The 14,333-nt window shown below is 46.7% G+C and overlaps 2 protein-coding genes across 5 annotated transcripts in view; one reads left to right on the plus strand and one right to left on the minus strand.

Moving 5' to 3' along the window:
• Positions 1 to 11,195, plus strand: part of lrp2a (low density lipoprotein receptor-related protein 2a) — a 40,636-nt gene extending 29,441 nt beyond the window's left edge. Inside the window, exons 56-81 of the mRNA XM_037488080.2 lie at positions 42 to 219; positions 926 to 1,122; positions 1,240 to 1,485; positions 1,618 to 1,746; positions 2,828 to 2,947; positions 3,720 to 3,836; positions 4,134 to 4,250; positions 4,331 to 4,468; positions 4,622 to 4,744; positions 4,865 to 4,993; positions 5,576 to 5,707; positions 5,797 to 5,928; positions 6,011 to 6,154; positions 6,252 to 6,417; positions 6,500 to 6,628; positions 6,732 to 6,955; positions 7,042 to 7,221; positions 7,518 to 7,637; positions 7,837 to 7,927; positions 8,074 to 8,141; positions 8,609 to 8,726; positions 8,842 to 8,962; positions 9,102 to 9,212; positions 9,706 to 9,816; positions 9,924 to 9,995; positions 10,064 to 11,195. Coding sequence (XP_037343977.2) covers positions 42 to 219; positions 926 to 1,122; positions 1,240 to 1,485; positions 1,618 to 1,746; positions 2,828 to 2,947; positions 3,720 to 3,836; positions 4,134 to 4,250; positions 4,331 to 4,468; positions 4,622 to 4,744; positions 4,865 to 4,993; positions 5,576 to 5,707; positions 5,797 to 5,928; positions 6,011 to 6,154; positions 6,252 to 6,417; positions 6,500 to 6,628; positions 6,732 to 6,955; positions 7,042 to 7,221; positions 7,518 to 7,637; positions 7,837 to 7,927; positions 8,074 to 8,141; positions 8,609 to 8,726; positions 8,842 to 8,962; positions 9,102 to 9,212; positions 9,706 to 9,816; positions 9,924 to 9,995; positions 10,064 to 10,234 — 3,584 coding nt within the window. The 3' untranslated portion in view covers positions 10,235 to 11,195. The remainder of the gene's footprint in view (positions 1 to 41; positions 220 to 925; positions 1,123 to 1,239; positions 1,486 to 1,617; positions 1,747 to 2,827; positions 2,948 to 3,719; positions 3,837 to 4,133; positions 4,251 to 4,330; positions 4,469 to 4,621; positions 4,745 to 4,864; positions 4,994 to 5,575; positions 5,708 to 5,796; positions 5,929 to 6,010; positions 6,155 to 6,251; positions 6,418 to 6,499; positions 6,629 to 6,731; positions 6,956 to 7,041; positions 7,222 to 7,517; positions 7,638 to 7,836; positions 7,928 to 8,073; positions 8,142 to 8,608; positions 8,727 to 8,841; positions 8,963 to 9,101; positions 9,213 to 9,705; positions 9,817 to 9,923; positions 9,996 to 10,063) is intronic.
• Positions 10,114 to 14,108, minus strand: rdh1 (retinol dehydrogenase 1). 4 transcript variants are annotated; one of them, XR_005121519.2, is made up of 8 exons: positions 14,029 to 14,108; positions 13,154 to 13,189; positions 12,691 to 13,021; positions 11,904 to 12,162; positions 11,574 to 11,737; positions 11,431 to 11,486; positions 11,192 to 11,312; positions 10,114 to 10,207 (listed from the first exon to the last, which is right to left on the minus strand). XR_005121519.2 is itself a non-coding variant. In XM_037488085.2 (7 exons), the coding sequence occupies exons 1-7, from the start codon at positions 14,029 to 14,031 to the stop codon at positions 11,244 to 11,246; spliced, it is 918 nt and encodes a 305-aa protein (XP_037343982.2). In that variant the 5' UTR covers positions 14,032 to 14,108; the 3' UTR covers positions 11,013 to 11,243. The 4 variants fall into 4 exon arrangements, 2 of the variants coding, with proteins under 2 accessions (XP_037343982.2, XP_037343981.2); XR_005121518.2 differs by having other exon boundaries at positions 11,192 to 11,486; XM_037488085.2 differs by lacking the exon at positions 10,114 to 10,207 and having other exon boundaries at positions 11,013 to 11,312.
• Between the last annotated feature and the right edge of the window lie 225 nt (positions 14,109 to 14,333).

Here is a 14,333-nt window from a genome sequence, read left to right on the forward strand (position 1 = left end):
AGCGGAGACTGTTTGACCAACTGCGGCTCTTCCTCTGACAGTAAACAACCCCTGCGCTGTGAACAATGGAGGCTGCTCGCACCTGTGCCTGATCCGTCACGCGGGGCGGAACCACACCTGTGAGTGCCCAGACCATTTCCTGACTGTCCAGATCGGAGGTGTGACCCGATGCCTTCCCATGTGTAGCAGCACCCAGTACAGATGTGCTAACAATGAACGGTTTGTCAAATTCTCGTTTTTTTTTTTAGATCCTTATTTTAAATATCAGCATGATGTTGATGACCTGACCGTAATATATCATTGGCATCATGAATAAATTAGACCGCTGTTCGGGTGACTGTTGCCATGAGTTTTGTGAGTATAAAGATCAAACTGGAGACCAGATTTCTTGTAATTATTATTTGATTTGAAACAGTTTGTCATTAATGATTTGCAATATTATATATATATAATATCTGTTCCCCTGCTCCATTTATCATCTGTAATTTCAAAGGAAATAGAGGGAAAAGTTTACTCTCTTTGCAAAACAGCGCTCCCTACTGTTTGTCTTTCTTCTTCATTTTCATCTTTCTTCTGCATCAACATTTTCTTGAGAGTACTTTAATTGATTAGGATAGGAATATACAAGCACAATGCTTCTGCCTATACCTTTTCAGTCACACTGTATATAAGTATACGCTTCACGCATTGTATTGTATATAATGAATGAATAAAAACACTAAATAACTTTTCATAATATAATCCATCCATCAAAGTCTTCCATATAGATATTTTATTCAAAAAAATGTTTTAAAAATTGATTTATTGATTGATAGTTACACGTTTTCAACTATTTTCATGCCCACAGTTGTGCGTAGTTATTCAGTCCATGTAAGGAGCTTAGGAGTCACAGAAACCACTCTTTGCCCTGGCTCTGCTTCCACAGATGCATTCCTATCTGGTGGAAATGTGACGGTCAGAGCGACTGCAGGGACGGCTCAGACGAGCCCGCCACTTGCCCGGCTCGCCAGTGCAGGCTCGGCCAGTTCCAGTGCAACGACGGAAACTGCACTAGTCCACACTTCCTGTGCAACAGCAACCAGGACTGCCACGACGGCTCCGACGAAGACCCCGTGCTCTGTGGTGGGTCGTGTTCTCTAAACCTACTCATTTCATTGGATATTATTCGTTTTCTCAAAAAAATATCCTGTTTTCTTCATGTCTCACGGTGAGTCGCTGTTTCTTATGACTTTTCTCTAGCTACACACCAGTGTGAAACCCACCAGTGGCAGTGTGCAAATAAACGGTGTGTACCCGAGTCGTGGCAGTGTGACGGCGAGGATGACTGCGGGGATCAGTCCGACGAGGACCCCGCCCACTGCTCCGCCAGAACTTGCCGCCCGGGACAATTTAAGTGCCGAAATGGACGCTGCATTCCCCAGACCTGGAAATGTGATTTTGATGATGATTGCGGTGACAATTCTGATGAACCGTTGGGGGAATGCAGTGAGTAATAATTTATTTTTAATACTCTTGGGTATTTCTTTACAAGCGCTCCATCTGAATCTGAGCTGCACCAGAGGAGAATGTCCTTTAAACCTGAGTATCTTTGCCTTTGTTTCTTTTACTTGATCACAGTGGGACCGGAACATCGATGTGACAACCACACAGAGTTCGACTGCCTGACCAACTACCGCTGCGTCCCGCTGTGGTCAGTTTGCAATGGCAACAACGACTGCAGAGACAACAGCGATGAGCGGGGCTGCGGTGAGTCTGCACCCTCGGGACGGACCTGAGGACCCCGTTTAAACTTGCATGCATGCTACAGCGAGAGCTCCAGCTTGTCACGCATCACATTTACGATGCCTGACATCTCAGGAGACGAAGCACTTTACGGCACGGAAACAAGATTACGTGTTGAAGGAGTGAGTAAGCGGCAATTAGCCAACACCTCAGCCGCCCGCGGAACATTACAGAGGGAGGTAGTGGGAGGTGCTGATGAAGAGGGTCTCACCACTCCCCCTCCCCCACTAATTGCTTCTCCCTTAAAGCACCACAGATTTATGAGCTGTATGGTTCTACATATCTATGTGTGTGTGTGTGTGTGTGTGTTTTTGCTGTGTCCTTGCGTGGGGGCAGGGTTCACACAAGTTTCTTTGTACTTTTGTACTGCGATCCAAACGCCCTTACCACGGCCCTCCCGTCTCTTATCAGGGGCCCTGACTCCATTAGTGCCATGCCAGCGCAGGACGGGAGATCAGTGCTAATCTTCCTGTAAGAATGCAGCAGATGGACCAGGTGGAGGGCTGGGAGGGCAGGACTAGCTAACGCGGCGCTATCTTTGACCCCCAGCATTGTGTGTTAAGAGACGGCTCAGACCGGCTCTCGTCAACTCCTCTCCTGTCTGTCTTATCCTCAACAGACACACACAAGCTTGGCTAGAGCTCACCCGACCATGCTCTTGTTCCTCTACCAACAGTTTCATTAAAAAAAACTAAAACTAAAAACTGACTTGTGTAAAGCATATTGTGTTTCTGTATGTATATGCAATGTGCTATATGAACACACCTTGATTTGCCTTTATTGCACATATACATATACTGAGCCAATGCGTTTAAGCTTTAAATGAGGCTATTACTTTGTACGCTGCCAATTGTTTTGTTTCTCTCGAATATTTCAAATATTTCTCCAGTCGATGCACCATAAGCTTGTTTGAGTTCATAGAATCAAATCTCATCCTCGCCCCCAAAATACAAATCACAGAGAATGGAAAGTAAAAAGTCCGTGGCAGACTGAGATGTGGTAAGGCCAGGCGATGATCAGTCTCATCTACCTGCTCCTTTCTTAGACGAAGTGACCTGCGACCCCAACGGAGACTTCCGCTGCGACAACCACCACTGCATCCCGCTGAGATGGAGTTGCGACGGGGACGACGACTGCGGGGACAACTCCGACGAGCGCAGCTGCAGTGAGTGCTGCTCAACCAGTTAGAGTTCATTGTGTGATGATGTCAAGCGCCTTTTAAGTAGGCTCCTGCAGAGCATTTGAACCCAGCTCCTGTGAATTATCGTAATGAAAAAAAAGCGGTGTGAATGTGAAGGAATAGTCCTGCCAAGGGTGAGAGGGGGGGGGGTCGTGAGATTCTCGACACTTGTGCTTGATTGCTGAGAGAGGCGGTCTTATCAGCCCGCGAGAGAACCACGCTGTCCTCGGCGTGTCAGAGGGAGGGAGTGATGGGGTCCGCCCCCCCTTTGCCCTGGAGAATTTAAACATAGTCTGAGAACACGCCACTTAATGGAGATAACGGAGCTTCTCAAAAGAGCGGCAGCGTCTGGGGTTGAATCACGGGGTTGTGACCTGCTCCACTTGATGCTCTGCTGCTCGATGCCAGGAGAGCTTGTCTCCAGAGTAACGGCTGCACACGCTGCTTGTGGGCGTTGGATTCAACACACTTAACGTGTGCGTGGGGAGATGAGGGCCGCAAGGTTGGTGGTTCGAATCCCGGCTGCCCCATGTGCCATGTTGAAGTGTCCCTGAGCAAGACACCTAACCCCTAATTGCTCCCCAGGCAAAAATGTAATGCACTGGTTATAATGCACTGTAAGTCGCTTTGGATAAAAGCGTCAGCTAAATAACATGTAATGTAATGTAATGTAATGCGTGTAATGGAAACCAAAAAAACAAATCGAGCCAGCACTTTGTTGATTCCACACCGTGTGTTTTACGCCTTTTCCCCTCAGGTCCTCGCTCATGCTCAGAGAGCGAGTTTCGTTGTGCAAATCTGCACTGCATTCCCGACCGCTGGGTCTGTGACCATGACAACGACTGTGAGGACAACTCGGATGAAAGGGACTGTGGTAAGTGGAGGCTCTTTGTTGGCGGGCTGTTTGTGGGTAACGGTGGGGGGGCTGCACTAAACAAAGGGGCAATAAAACGTCACCTTTTGATGCATAAACAGAAAGGACCACCAATAGTGAAGTATTCAATAATAGTTTATTCACTGCTACAACCGAAGGGTTCCACTGCTTAAGCTATTAAATAAATAAATCGATATATTTATATTTTACTCGTCACTCTGATAAAGCTGATGAAGTTCCCTTTTTTCGTGAGGAGTGAATATTTCTATGAGAGGCAACGGTCCGACTGTGTTGCAGAGTTGCGGACTTGTCACCCCGGATTCTTCCAGTGCGGTAGTGGACACTGCATCCCCGAGCGCTTCAAATGCGACGGCAACGCCGACTGCTTGGACTTCACAGATGAGACGTCTTGCCGTGAGTGTCCTGCATCGTACGTTGTCGCTGTGCACTCGTAGACGACAACTAATTGTGTTTTTTTAATTCTCGGCTTGCAGCGCCCCGCTTTCCCAACGGCACATACTGCCCCGCCTTCCTGTTTGAGTGCAAGAACCACGTGTGCGTCCAGCCCCATTGGAAATGTGACGGAGACAATGACTGCGGGGACAACTCGGATGAGGAGCTTCACCTCTGCTGTAAGGAGCGACATGAACAAGTCGCAAGTGAAGCGCACACAAAATAAAAGCCTCTAAGCATCCGGCTAAATCAAAAGTGGCTCCCCATCTGTCAGCGAATGTGTTGAGGTCCTGCAGTGAGCTTTTCCTTGAGACGTCCTTGTTCGTCCACAGTGGAAATCCAGTGCGAGGCTCCGTTCCGGTTCCGCTGTGGCAACAACCGCTGCATCTACAGCCACGAGCTGTGCAACACCGTCGATGACTGCGGCGACGGCTCCGACGAGGCACAGGAAAACTGTGAGTTCAATAGTTTGCTGCCGAGGGCCTCGTTCATATTGTAAATCGGATAAAATGTTCTTTTCTACATCATCTCCATGCTGCGCCTGAGTCAATGTTTTTGTTTTTGTTGCAATCTAGGCCAGAGTCCCACTCACGGGCCGTGCTCAGACGAGGAGTACAAATGCAGCAACGGACAATGCATCCCGCAGCAGTACGCCTGTGACGATTACGATGACTGCGGAGACCAGTCGGATGAACTGGGCTGCCGTGAGTACATTGGCCAGTAACAGTAATGATGATGAATTTTACTATGACAATATCGTTCTAAACTGGTTTACCAAATATGAGTATGATCCATAAATTAGATTTTCTAAAACTCTTTAAGGTGAATTTTTTAACATAATGTATGAGCTGGATTAGCATCGTCACATGCCTGTTAACAAGTTTACATTTATTCAGCCGAGTCAGACAAGTCAGACACTATGCAGTGCGTGAGGACCGTATCACTAGGTCCACGAGATAGAAGGAACGCACCGGAGAACCAGTACTGTTGCTGCAGTGCAATGAGTTCTCTAAAAGGAGTGTGTTAACCTCTTTATTGACGGGGGTTGCCAGAATCAACACAAAATGAACGCTCCTTGTAGTACCTTTGACTTAATATGTTTCACAGTGGATTTATTCAGAGGCAGCAGCGCAGCTTTAATGCATTAACCTCTTTGGCCGTTTCGTTTGACTTGACTGTAACTGATCAAGAGTAAAAATGGTTCTGTTGATGCTAAAGTGAAACAAAACATCTTTGGTGTGTGTCTAGTTTGACATTCAGTGTGATTTTGTGTTTCCTCCTGTCAGACCATGGCAGTAGTCACGTATGCAGTGACAACATCTGTGAACACAACTGTACTGACCTGACACAGGGAGGCATCCTCTGCTCGTGCAGACACGGCTTCAAGCCCAGATTGACGGAAAAGCACACGTGTGAAGGTAAACATCACGTGGAATTTAGTCATTTACAGTTTCCTACATTCGGGTAGCTTTTCTCCTCCTTCGCGTCTTCTGCTTCTTGGAAACAGATGTGAACGAGTGCGAGGCGTACGACACGTGTCCCCAGGAGTGCAAGAACACGAAGGGCAGCTACGAGTGTTTTTGCGCTGACGGTTTCCTTTCCTTCGGCGAGCCGCACGGGACCGAGTGCGCTGCCCAGGGTAAGAGCTCGCCATCCGTACGTAGCGAGGAGACCCCTTGCAAAACGTTCCGTTTTCGTTACCGCGGTTCACTTCCCCGCAGGGAACCCACCGGTGCTGCTGTTGCCGGACAACGTGCGCATTCGCCGCTTCAACCTGTCCTCCGAGCAGTATTCGGACTACGTGGACAACGCCGAGCACATCCAGGCCTTGGACTACCTGTGGGACCCCGAGGGCCAAGGACTCAGTGAGCACTCTGACTGTAAACCCTTTCAACGTCCCCGCCGCTCACTGCGGCGAGTGTGTAAACGTCGGTGGCCGACCCTTGGTGTGTGTCTCGGTAGGTGTGGTGTACTGGACAGTTCTCGGCCGGGGATCTCAGTTCGGCTCCATCAAACGCGCCCACATCACCACGTTTAACGACCACGGCAACAACCCGGTGAAGGAGGTGGACCTGAACCTGAGATACGTCGCTAATCCGGACGGCATCGCCGTGGACTGGGTCGGCGGGTAAATCCACCTGCGTTACGACTTTACGGGAAAATGCCCTAGATCTGGTTCAGTTGCTCAGTGTGCACCTATTACCTTACAGGCACATTTATTGGACGGATTCGGGGACCAATCGAATCGAAGTGGCCAAACTAGACGGGCGTTACAGGAAGTGGTTGATCCACACAGACCTGGACCAGCCGGCCGCTATCGTTGTCAATCCCTCACTCGGGTACGTTTGCGTCCTTAATTCCTTTCTGCAAGCTGAGGTTGAAGGTTTCTACCCAGACCAAAAATAAACAAACATGTGTTTTGTTGTGCGTCTGTGTGGACAGGAGGATGTACTGGACCGACTGGGGAAGGAAACCCAGAATAGAATCGGCGTGGATGGACGGTCAGCACAGAGAGGTGCTGGTGAAGGAGGAGGACCTGGGCTGGCCTACTGGGCTGGCTCTGGACTACCTCAATGGAAACAGGATCTACTGGTGTGACTCCAAGGAAAACACCATTGAGTCCATGAAGCCCGATGGCACGGACCGAAAGGCCGTCATATCAGGAGGTCAGAACGCTGGCGGCCAGCCTGCAGAAAAACATCAAGCATTTAATTCAATAGTATTCAATAATTGTGTTTTCTCTGTTTTACAGACATCGGCCATCCTTTCAGTCTGGATGTGTTCGAGGGGCATGTGTACTGGACTACAAAAGAGAGAGGCGAGGTGTGGAAGACTAACAAGTTTGGGAGAGGACATAAGGTCAAAGTGTTAACCATCAATCCCTGGCTTACTCAAGTCCGCATCTACCAGGAGCAACGACACAACCAGTCGGGTGAGCATTATTTGTGTGACACTCATAACCTCGAGACAATGCAGTGACCTTTAAAAAGGCACAGTGTGTCAAATTGTGAAAGTTAAGAGCTTCGAATCAATATGACAAATTACTGTGCAGTTTTTGTAAAAGATATGCATGTTTTTATCTCTCTGTCATAAAGAAAGCTTAATTAAGACTTGAGGCCGACAGACAGGAAATAGATATCACGCGATATGCCTCAACCCACATTAACTCATGTCATCTCTGCTGAGCCTTATCTAGCAGCGTCCTTCTTTGTTCTCCTCCCCCTTCAGTGCCCAACCCTTGTAAGACCGTGTGCAGTCACCTCTGTCTCCTCCGGCCCGGTGGATACACCTGCGCCTGCCCTCAGGGGTCCTCTCTGGTGCCGTTCGACTCCAATGAATGTGATGCCGGTGAGCCAAAGCCCGAGCGCCTCTGCTCTCTCTGCACTCCACTGTGTGGCCGTTGTCTTGCATTCTGCACTCGTAAACCGCCCCCCCTCCCCCCCCCCCGCCGGCTCCCCTGCGTCCCCGTGAAACTTTGCCGTTATATATTGTTCTGTTGTTGTTGTTGTTGTTCATTCTGTGTGTGCCTGGCTTTTTGCTCCTGCAGCCATTGAGGCACCTGTTGAAATGCCCGCTGCATGTAGATGCATGAATGGTGGAACCTGCTACACTGACGAAGGCGGTCTGCCCAAGTGCAAGTGAGTTTGGATTGGTGCCATTGAGCGACTCTCCATCAGTCACATCCAGAAATGCCTGATATTTGTGGTATTCCCCTTCTTTGAAATAACAATCAAGATGCCGTTTTTCCCAGTAGAAATGTTCTGTTTGTTATGCCTTTCTGCAGATGTCCGTACGGTTATGTGGGCAGTTATTGTGAGATCGGGAAATCAAGGGGTGCTCCAGCAGGAACAGGTACTGTTACACAAGCTTTTTATTTATTTGTTCTCATGGCACTAAATTCTTCCCTCCTTTCACTGGAAGAGTTGCTGAAACAAATCCATCCGACCAAAACCTGTGGGAGTCCTTCAAACATGCAGTTGGTTGATGTGTGGGAGCTGCTGCACTGGGACTAATTCATGACCTGTTGACTTTACTGGAGCACATCAAATGGGATGAATAAACACAACGCTGCTCCGGGCCAACACAAAACGTCTGCCTCAGCGTTTTGCCAGTCAAGATGTTGACTGGCCGAAATCCTTCATTAGCTTAATAATTAGCCATGTAATACTCCAATTGATTACTGTTCCACTTCTCTAATGGGTCAGCAAACAAACGGGTCAACAAACTCTAAAGGACTACTCTGCGAAATGTTATTAGAGTAAACATGTTTATGATCGAGACGGTATTGCAGTGGTCTAAGGTGCATACTTTGTCTTTAGCCGTGGCTGTTCTTCTGGCAGTCATCATCATCCTTATCACTGGAGCTTTGGCTGTCGGGGTTTTCCTCAACTACAAGCGAACCGGATCGCTCATCCCCCCCATGCCCAAATTACCCAAGTATGTTGGCTCTTTTTGTGACTTGTCTCCTTTTGCACATATGAATGACAACTGATTAATGCACGCAGAATCAAGATCAAATTTCAAATCTAGGTACTTTGTTCTCTTTGCCCAGCTTCAGCATCCTGGTGAAGTCCGGAGACAATGGGAACGGTGTCACGTTTCGCTCCGGCGACAACGTGGACCTCGGACCGCCGCACATTGGAGTGTCGTTCATCGACTCGGCCATGCAGATGGTGAGTGCTGGAAGGAATCTCTTTAGCATCATTCATTGACCGTTTTAATCTGACCATTCCCTCTCCAAGTGCTCGTGTGAGCATGTGGTGTAATTGAGTGAATGTAAACTGCAATCTCATCAATATAATATCCCCATAGGACGATCATTTTGCCATGGAAGCTGGGAGGCAGCCAATCACATTTGAGAACCCGTTATACGCAGCAGCCCCTGGGTTGTCTGGTGATCCTGCTGTCATTCACCCCACACAGGTACCACTGTTGTTGACTGAATTCATTTTCCCACGTGGAGTTACATGACCGTTACACCACACCAAGTCTTCCAGCAGCTTCCTGTTTCTAAAATCACGATATTGAGGATAATATCAAACAATCATTTAGCAGATGGGTTTTAGGTGATGTTCTTGCTGGCAAATAGATCCTCATTATTGCCGAGTACAAACTGATGAAAAAGAGAAAGCGGATTTACCAACTGACTGCTGTGTCATACCGTCATTTTTCTTTTATTCTACGTGGCCATGACGGCTTCTTTAAGTCCGTTGACTGCTAGTGGACCAAAACATTGTCACGCCGGTGCACAAATATTTGCAACACTGCAGGTATTTTCCGGGCTGTCTTTTTTCCTGGTCCATCTGCGCCTGCTAATTACTTTAACCATTCAAAATGGAAGACCATGTCCTTAATCAAACCAATCAGATCATTCATCATGACCCGAAGATACTGACAGGACTCTGAATCTCACCAGGTGACTGTGAATGTGAGCGGTGAGCAGTTGGACGACAGGTTCGCGAACCTGGCGCACTACGGAGGTCCCATCGTGGGCATCCCGAACACATCGTCTGCCAAACCTGTGCAGGTGACTTAAACACAGTGTGCGCACGTGAAGCCATGCAAGCAAACATCATGATTATTATCGCTATTATTAAGTTAAGCGTCACCTCGCTGGTTGCGTTTGTTTCACAGGAGTCAAAGTGGAGCTTATTCAAGCAGAAATTCAGGCCAAGCGCCACATTTGAAGACCCTTCATATTCAGAGGTACGTGCACGTTTTTTAAGACACAAAAACAAAAAGCACAGGTGTTCAACCCCTGTGTATTTTTACAGATGAAGGACGAGAAGGCCGCAGGCAGCACTGCGGTCTCTCCCGCCCCCGAGCCGTCTCCGTTTGTCCGCCCCGCCAAACCTCAGAAGACGAGTCGTCGGAGCGCCTTCACACCCACCGAGGACACTTTCAAAGACACAGCCAACCTGGTGAAGGAGGACAGCGACATATGAACCCCTCGCTCTCTCACGGGCGGGAATCGGGAAGTAAAAAAAGAAACACACTTTGCACAGAATTTATTTTTTTATGCAGCCTGTGTACAAACACGTTGTTTTGGGAGAGAGAAACACATTTCTAGAGAATGAAGATAGAGGTCTGATGTGACTATGCCTTCTGACATTTCTTACGCCAATTCTTGTGTTGATGTTTTTCTTTTTTCTGATGTACAATATGTATATCTTTGCACTGAAGCTGCTGATAGAAATGTCGATAAATAAATTGTATATTTGTAAATTTGAACAGTACGATTTTGTCAGAAAATATCTTCGAAACAGATCCTATGTGTAGTTCAACATAAACACAATTTTATAAAAAGTGAGCCTCATTCGGAATGTACAGTACTTATATGATTGAAGGTTATCAAAGAAATTTGTGGAGCAATGATATTGTTTTCCACGGAACAAAACTAAAGATGTGTTCACTCTTTTAAGTTTATATACCTCATTTCAGGACTTCAAACTAAACAAATTGGATTTGAAGTTATGGCATTCCATTTTTCAAAGATGTTTGCTCCAGTGAAAAAACAATATAATGAGCTAAAATAGGTGTGAAGCGTACTTATTGTACTTAATCAGACTCATTATGTTCCCTGACTTCTTGTGAATTTGAATCAACATGATTGATTAACACTAATGATATTGAAACAATGGCCCAAAATGTGTAATACCTGAACGTGTCCATGTTTGTTTTGAATGGAAATACATTTCTGAAGTTGATTATCTTGAAGAGTAACACATGACCAGAGGATGCAGATGTGGATGCTCATTTTATATACGCGGTGAATCAATTCTTTACTTTACAGAATGATTATTTGTATCATAATGAGCCCAATAAAAAAACGGTGTGTGTTCACAACTTGGTTTAATTTGCTGCTGCTGAGACATGAAATGAATAAATTTCCAATTTTGTACCTTGTCTTGCATCCTATTTGATTTCATCCCAGAAAACGGTCCGTCATACGATTCAGTTGAGTTGCCTTTTAGAAATGTCTTTGATACTTGGGTATTGGAAGAAACAGGTTGGTAGCAAAGTCTGAAACAAATGAAGGTAGGTAAGACAGGGGGATCCAAAAAAACTTTGCATCCCAGCCTGCAGCGTAACGGGTGCGAGGGAAACGAGCTGTCAGCGCGTGCTCCATACACCGGGTCACCTTGGAGAGGTCCGGACTGCACAAGACGCCCATGGAGAAGGCCTGAGCTTCCACATCTGACGGAGGAAAATCAAAGCGGAAGGGGTCAATCGCCGTTTACATTCGTGGTTGAATGTCGTCAAACTTTGACTTCATAGACTCACAGTCATCCAAGTATGTCTTTCCGTAAGAGTCTTTGACATCCTGAGGGAGGCGGGTCCACAGCCTCTTTAGGTCCGCCTCGATAAGATCCAGTCTGGTAACATCCGTCTTGAAGAAGCCGGGCTCGATGATGCTCACTTTGATGCCAAAGTGACGCATGTCCCTCCTGGGCGGGAGAAGCGAAGCAATGCTTTTTGTAAAGACGTGAGCATGTGAACAAGCGAAGTGAGGCTTACGTGCTGAACACACAGGTGTGTTTTTTGTTTTGTAACAAACCCTTTGCAACGTTTCCTATTTTAGGAGAATGTGTGATCGAGCTTGCGTCTTCCTACCTGAGGCCGTCGGAGAACGCTTCCACTCCCCATTTGGAAAGGCAGTATCCTCCGCCCGGGAGGGACAGTCTGCCCAGAATACTGGCCACATTTACCACTCTGCCCTGGGCCTTCTTCAGCAGGGGCAGAAACTGGAGCGTGACCTCGATCACTCCTATCAAATTCACGTCCAGAACCTGTGTGAAATCCTCCAACTTCATCCACTCCGTTGGACCGATGGGTACGGACCGGCCCGCATTGTTAACCAGACCCCACAGACCTGCAGAGCACACAGGCAGGAACGTTACTCTAATCGTGTTCTGTGCATTTTATCTAAAAAAAACAACAGATTGTGCTGCACTAATTCCTGTCTTTGCATGTCAAGACGTTAAGCTTATTATTATACATGTAGGATGGTAATTTAAAGAAAAAAGTTATATCCGTTTGTACAAGCGGAAATTATGGTGGAATGGCACTTCTAATCGGTGTTGAGGTGAAGATACAGTACTATAGAGGAATCGATTACACACTGTAACTACACACTGAGTTTGAGAGTTCAAACCAACAAAAGCTGACCAGTCATGTCCACTAATTCCAATAAAGCCTTTAAAAGCCCTGCCAGTCTGGTGTGGATTAAGAACTTCTTATAAAAAGTATAAAGGGTATTTCTTCCCTATCTAGTGGTGGTAGGAGGAGGAGGAGGAGGAGGAGGAGGAGGAGGAGGAGGAGGGTGAGTCGATGACGGGATGCTCCAGGTTGCCTTTATCTCTCCCGGTGCCTCTCTCTGACTGGCACCCTATCATCTCACCTCGCTCTCCGACCTCTCTGCTCACAAACTCCAGCGCCGCCCGGATGCTCGCGCTGTCGGTCACGTCCATCACGAGGGTCTTCAGTCTGCGCGAGGCCGCCGCGGACAGGGCCGCCGCGCCGCGACGCGTGAGACACGCGGCCACCACGTGGAAGCCCTTCGCGTCCAGCCGGCGGGCCAGAAGGTTCCCGAAGCCGCTGTCGCAGCCGGTGACGAGCACGTGCCTCCGGTGGAGGCCGTCGACCTCGCGGGAGTCTCTCACGTGCCGGAGGACGGCGGCTGCAGTGGCCAGCAGCAAAGCGCAGGTCACGAGCAGGTGTGAGTGGATCACCTAAAAAAAACAGAACCCACGGCTATGACTTCATGCTTCTTTTATATATTGTTTTGTTTAGATAGGCTAAATCCCCTCCCCGTAAAAGGTGGAAATGAAAGTGAGTGTGAGAGCAGAGATAAATTAACTTACCTCTAATAAATACGTCGTCAGATCGTCAGTTGAACCCTGAATGGAGAAAGTTGAGATGAATATAAATAGATACTATATGTATGTGTCATTTCGATTGCGATAAATTTGTGGACTAACGTAGGCAAATGCTTAATACATTAAACAGCTAATTAACCCCCCGTTTTGCTGGTGAAACACACATAATAATAAAAAGAATCCGTTCAAACTCTAAATTCAAAATAGTATTAATAAATGGGCTCCCTTCTGCTCTAGCGCCATCTAGTGGGTTGTTCCGAAAATGGAAGCAATGGACCCAAACACCAGACAGGATACTAGTATCTGTTTTCTATATATGTTCCTGGGTTAATGGGTCAGTTCTATTGAATAACAAGAGTCCAAGGAGCGTCGTGCTGATTATGAGCGTTGAAGTCATTAGAACGAAGCTATTTTCCGTGTATTGTGTTTCAGCACATTTTTGTTGTGTATTTTCTATATAGCTTGAGATATTTGTGGGATTCAACATCTTTCTCATCACGCTCTCACTTCCTGTACCAATATAATATTTTAACAAAAATAGAGCATTTGATTTGTATGGCTTTGTATTTCCACAAACAAAGCTCCATTTACCTCCATTAGCACTGGAGACCAGATTACACCAAGCCTATCTAAATACCTTTAATTTGGTTTTAGTAAACTCATCTTTTAATGCAATACATTTCATTCAACCACCAGATGGCATCTTACATCAAAAAGATAGTTTGTGCAAAAAACATTTACAATTCAACCATGTCCTTTTCACATAAAAAAAAGAGTTAATATCCAGATTGTTACGGTGATCTTAAGTAGCATAAAAAACAATTATATTTAAATTGTGTAAAATATTAAGGCAAACCTACCATGACTGCAGTTCTTCCTCAAAGAACAAATGTACATGAAGATCGGTCCTCAGTCAAGTTGTATTGGGGTGTGATGGTGTTTTCAGTGCAACTGCCAAGTGTCAAGGTCCATAGCGGATATAACAGCAGAGTTAAATGTGTCACACACGCTGGGTTGCGTAATAGACAACCTAGTTTTGAGTACGGGATTCCCTTTTACCTCAAGGTCTCTCTGAAAACACATCTGCTAAAGACGGTATGCGACGCAGAAAAGAAATCATTATGCATTTCCAAGAGTAGTTTTAAACAGACACAATGGAGTCCAA

Source organism: Pungitius pungitius, chromosome 10 (genome assembly GCF_949316345.1).
Source record: "Pungitius pungitius chromosome 10, fPunPun2.1, whole genome shotgun sequence".
In the NCBI taxonomy this organism is placed as follows: Eukaryota; Metazoa; Chordata; class Actinopteri; order Perciformes; family Gasterosteidae; genus Pungitius; species Pungitius pungitius.

What these genes read in the sequence shown, in the direction of transcription:
- rdh1 (XM_037488084.2), bottom strand. An exon ending in TGACGACGTATTTATTAGAG is followed by an intron (nt 13,022 to 13,153) that starts GTAAGTTAATTT and finishes TGTTTTTTTTAG; the next exon opens with GTGATCCACTCACACCTGCT. An exon ending in AAAGACATACTTGGATGACT is followed by an intron (nt 11,487 to 11,573) that starts GTGAGTCTATGA and finishes TTCCTCCGTCAG; the next exon opens with ATGTGGAAGCTCAGGCCTTC.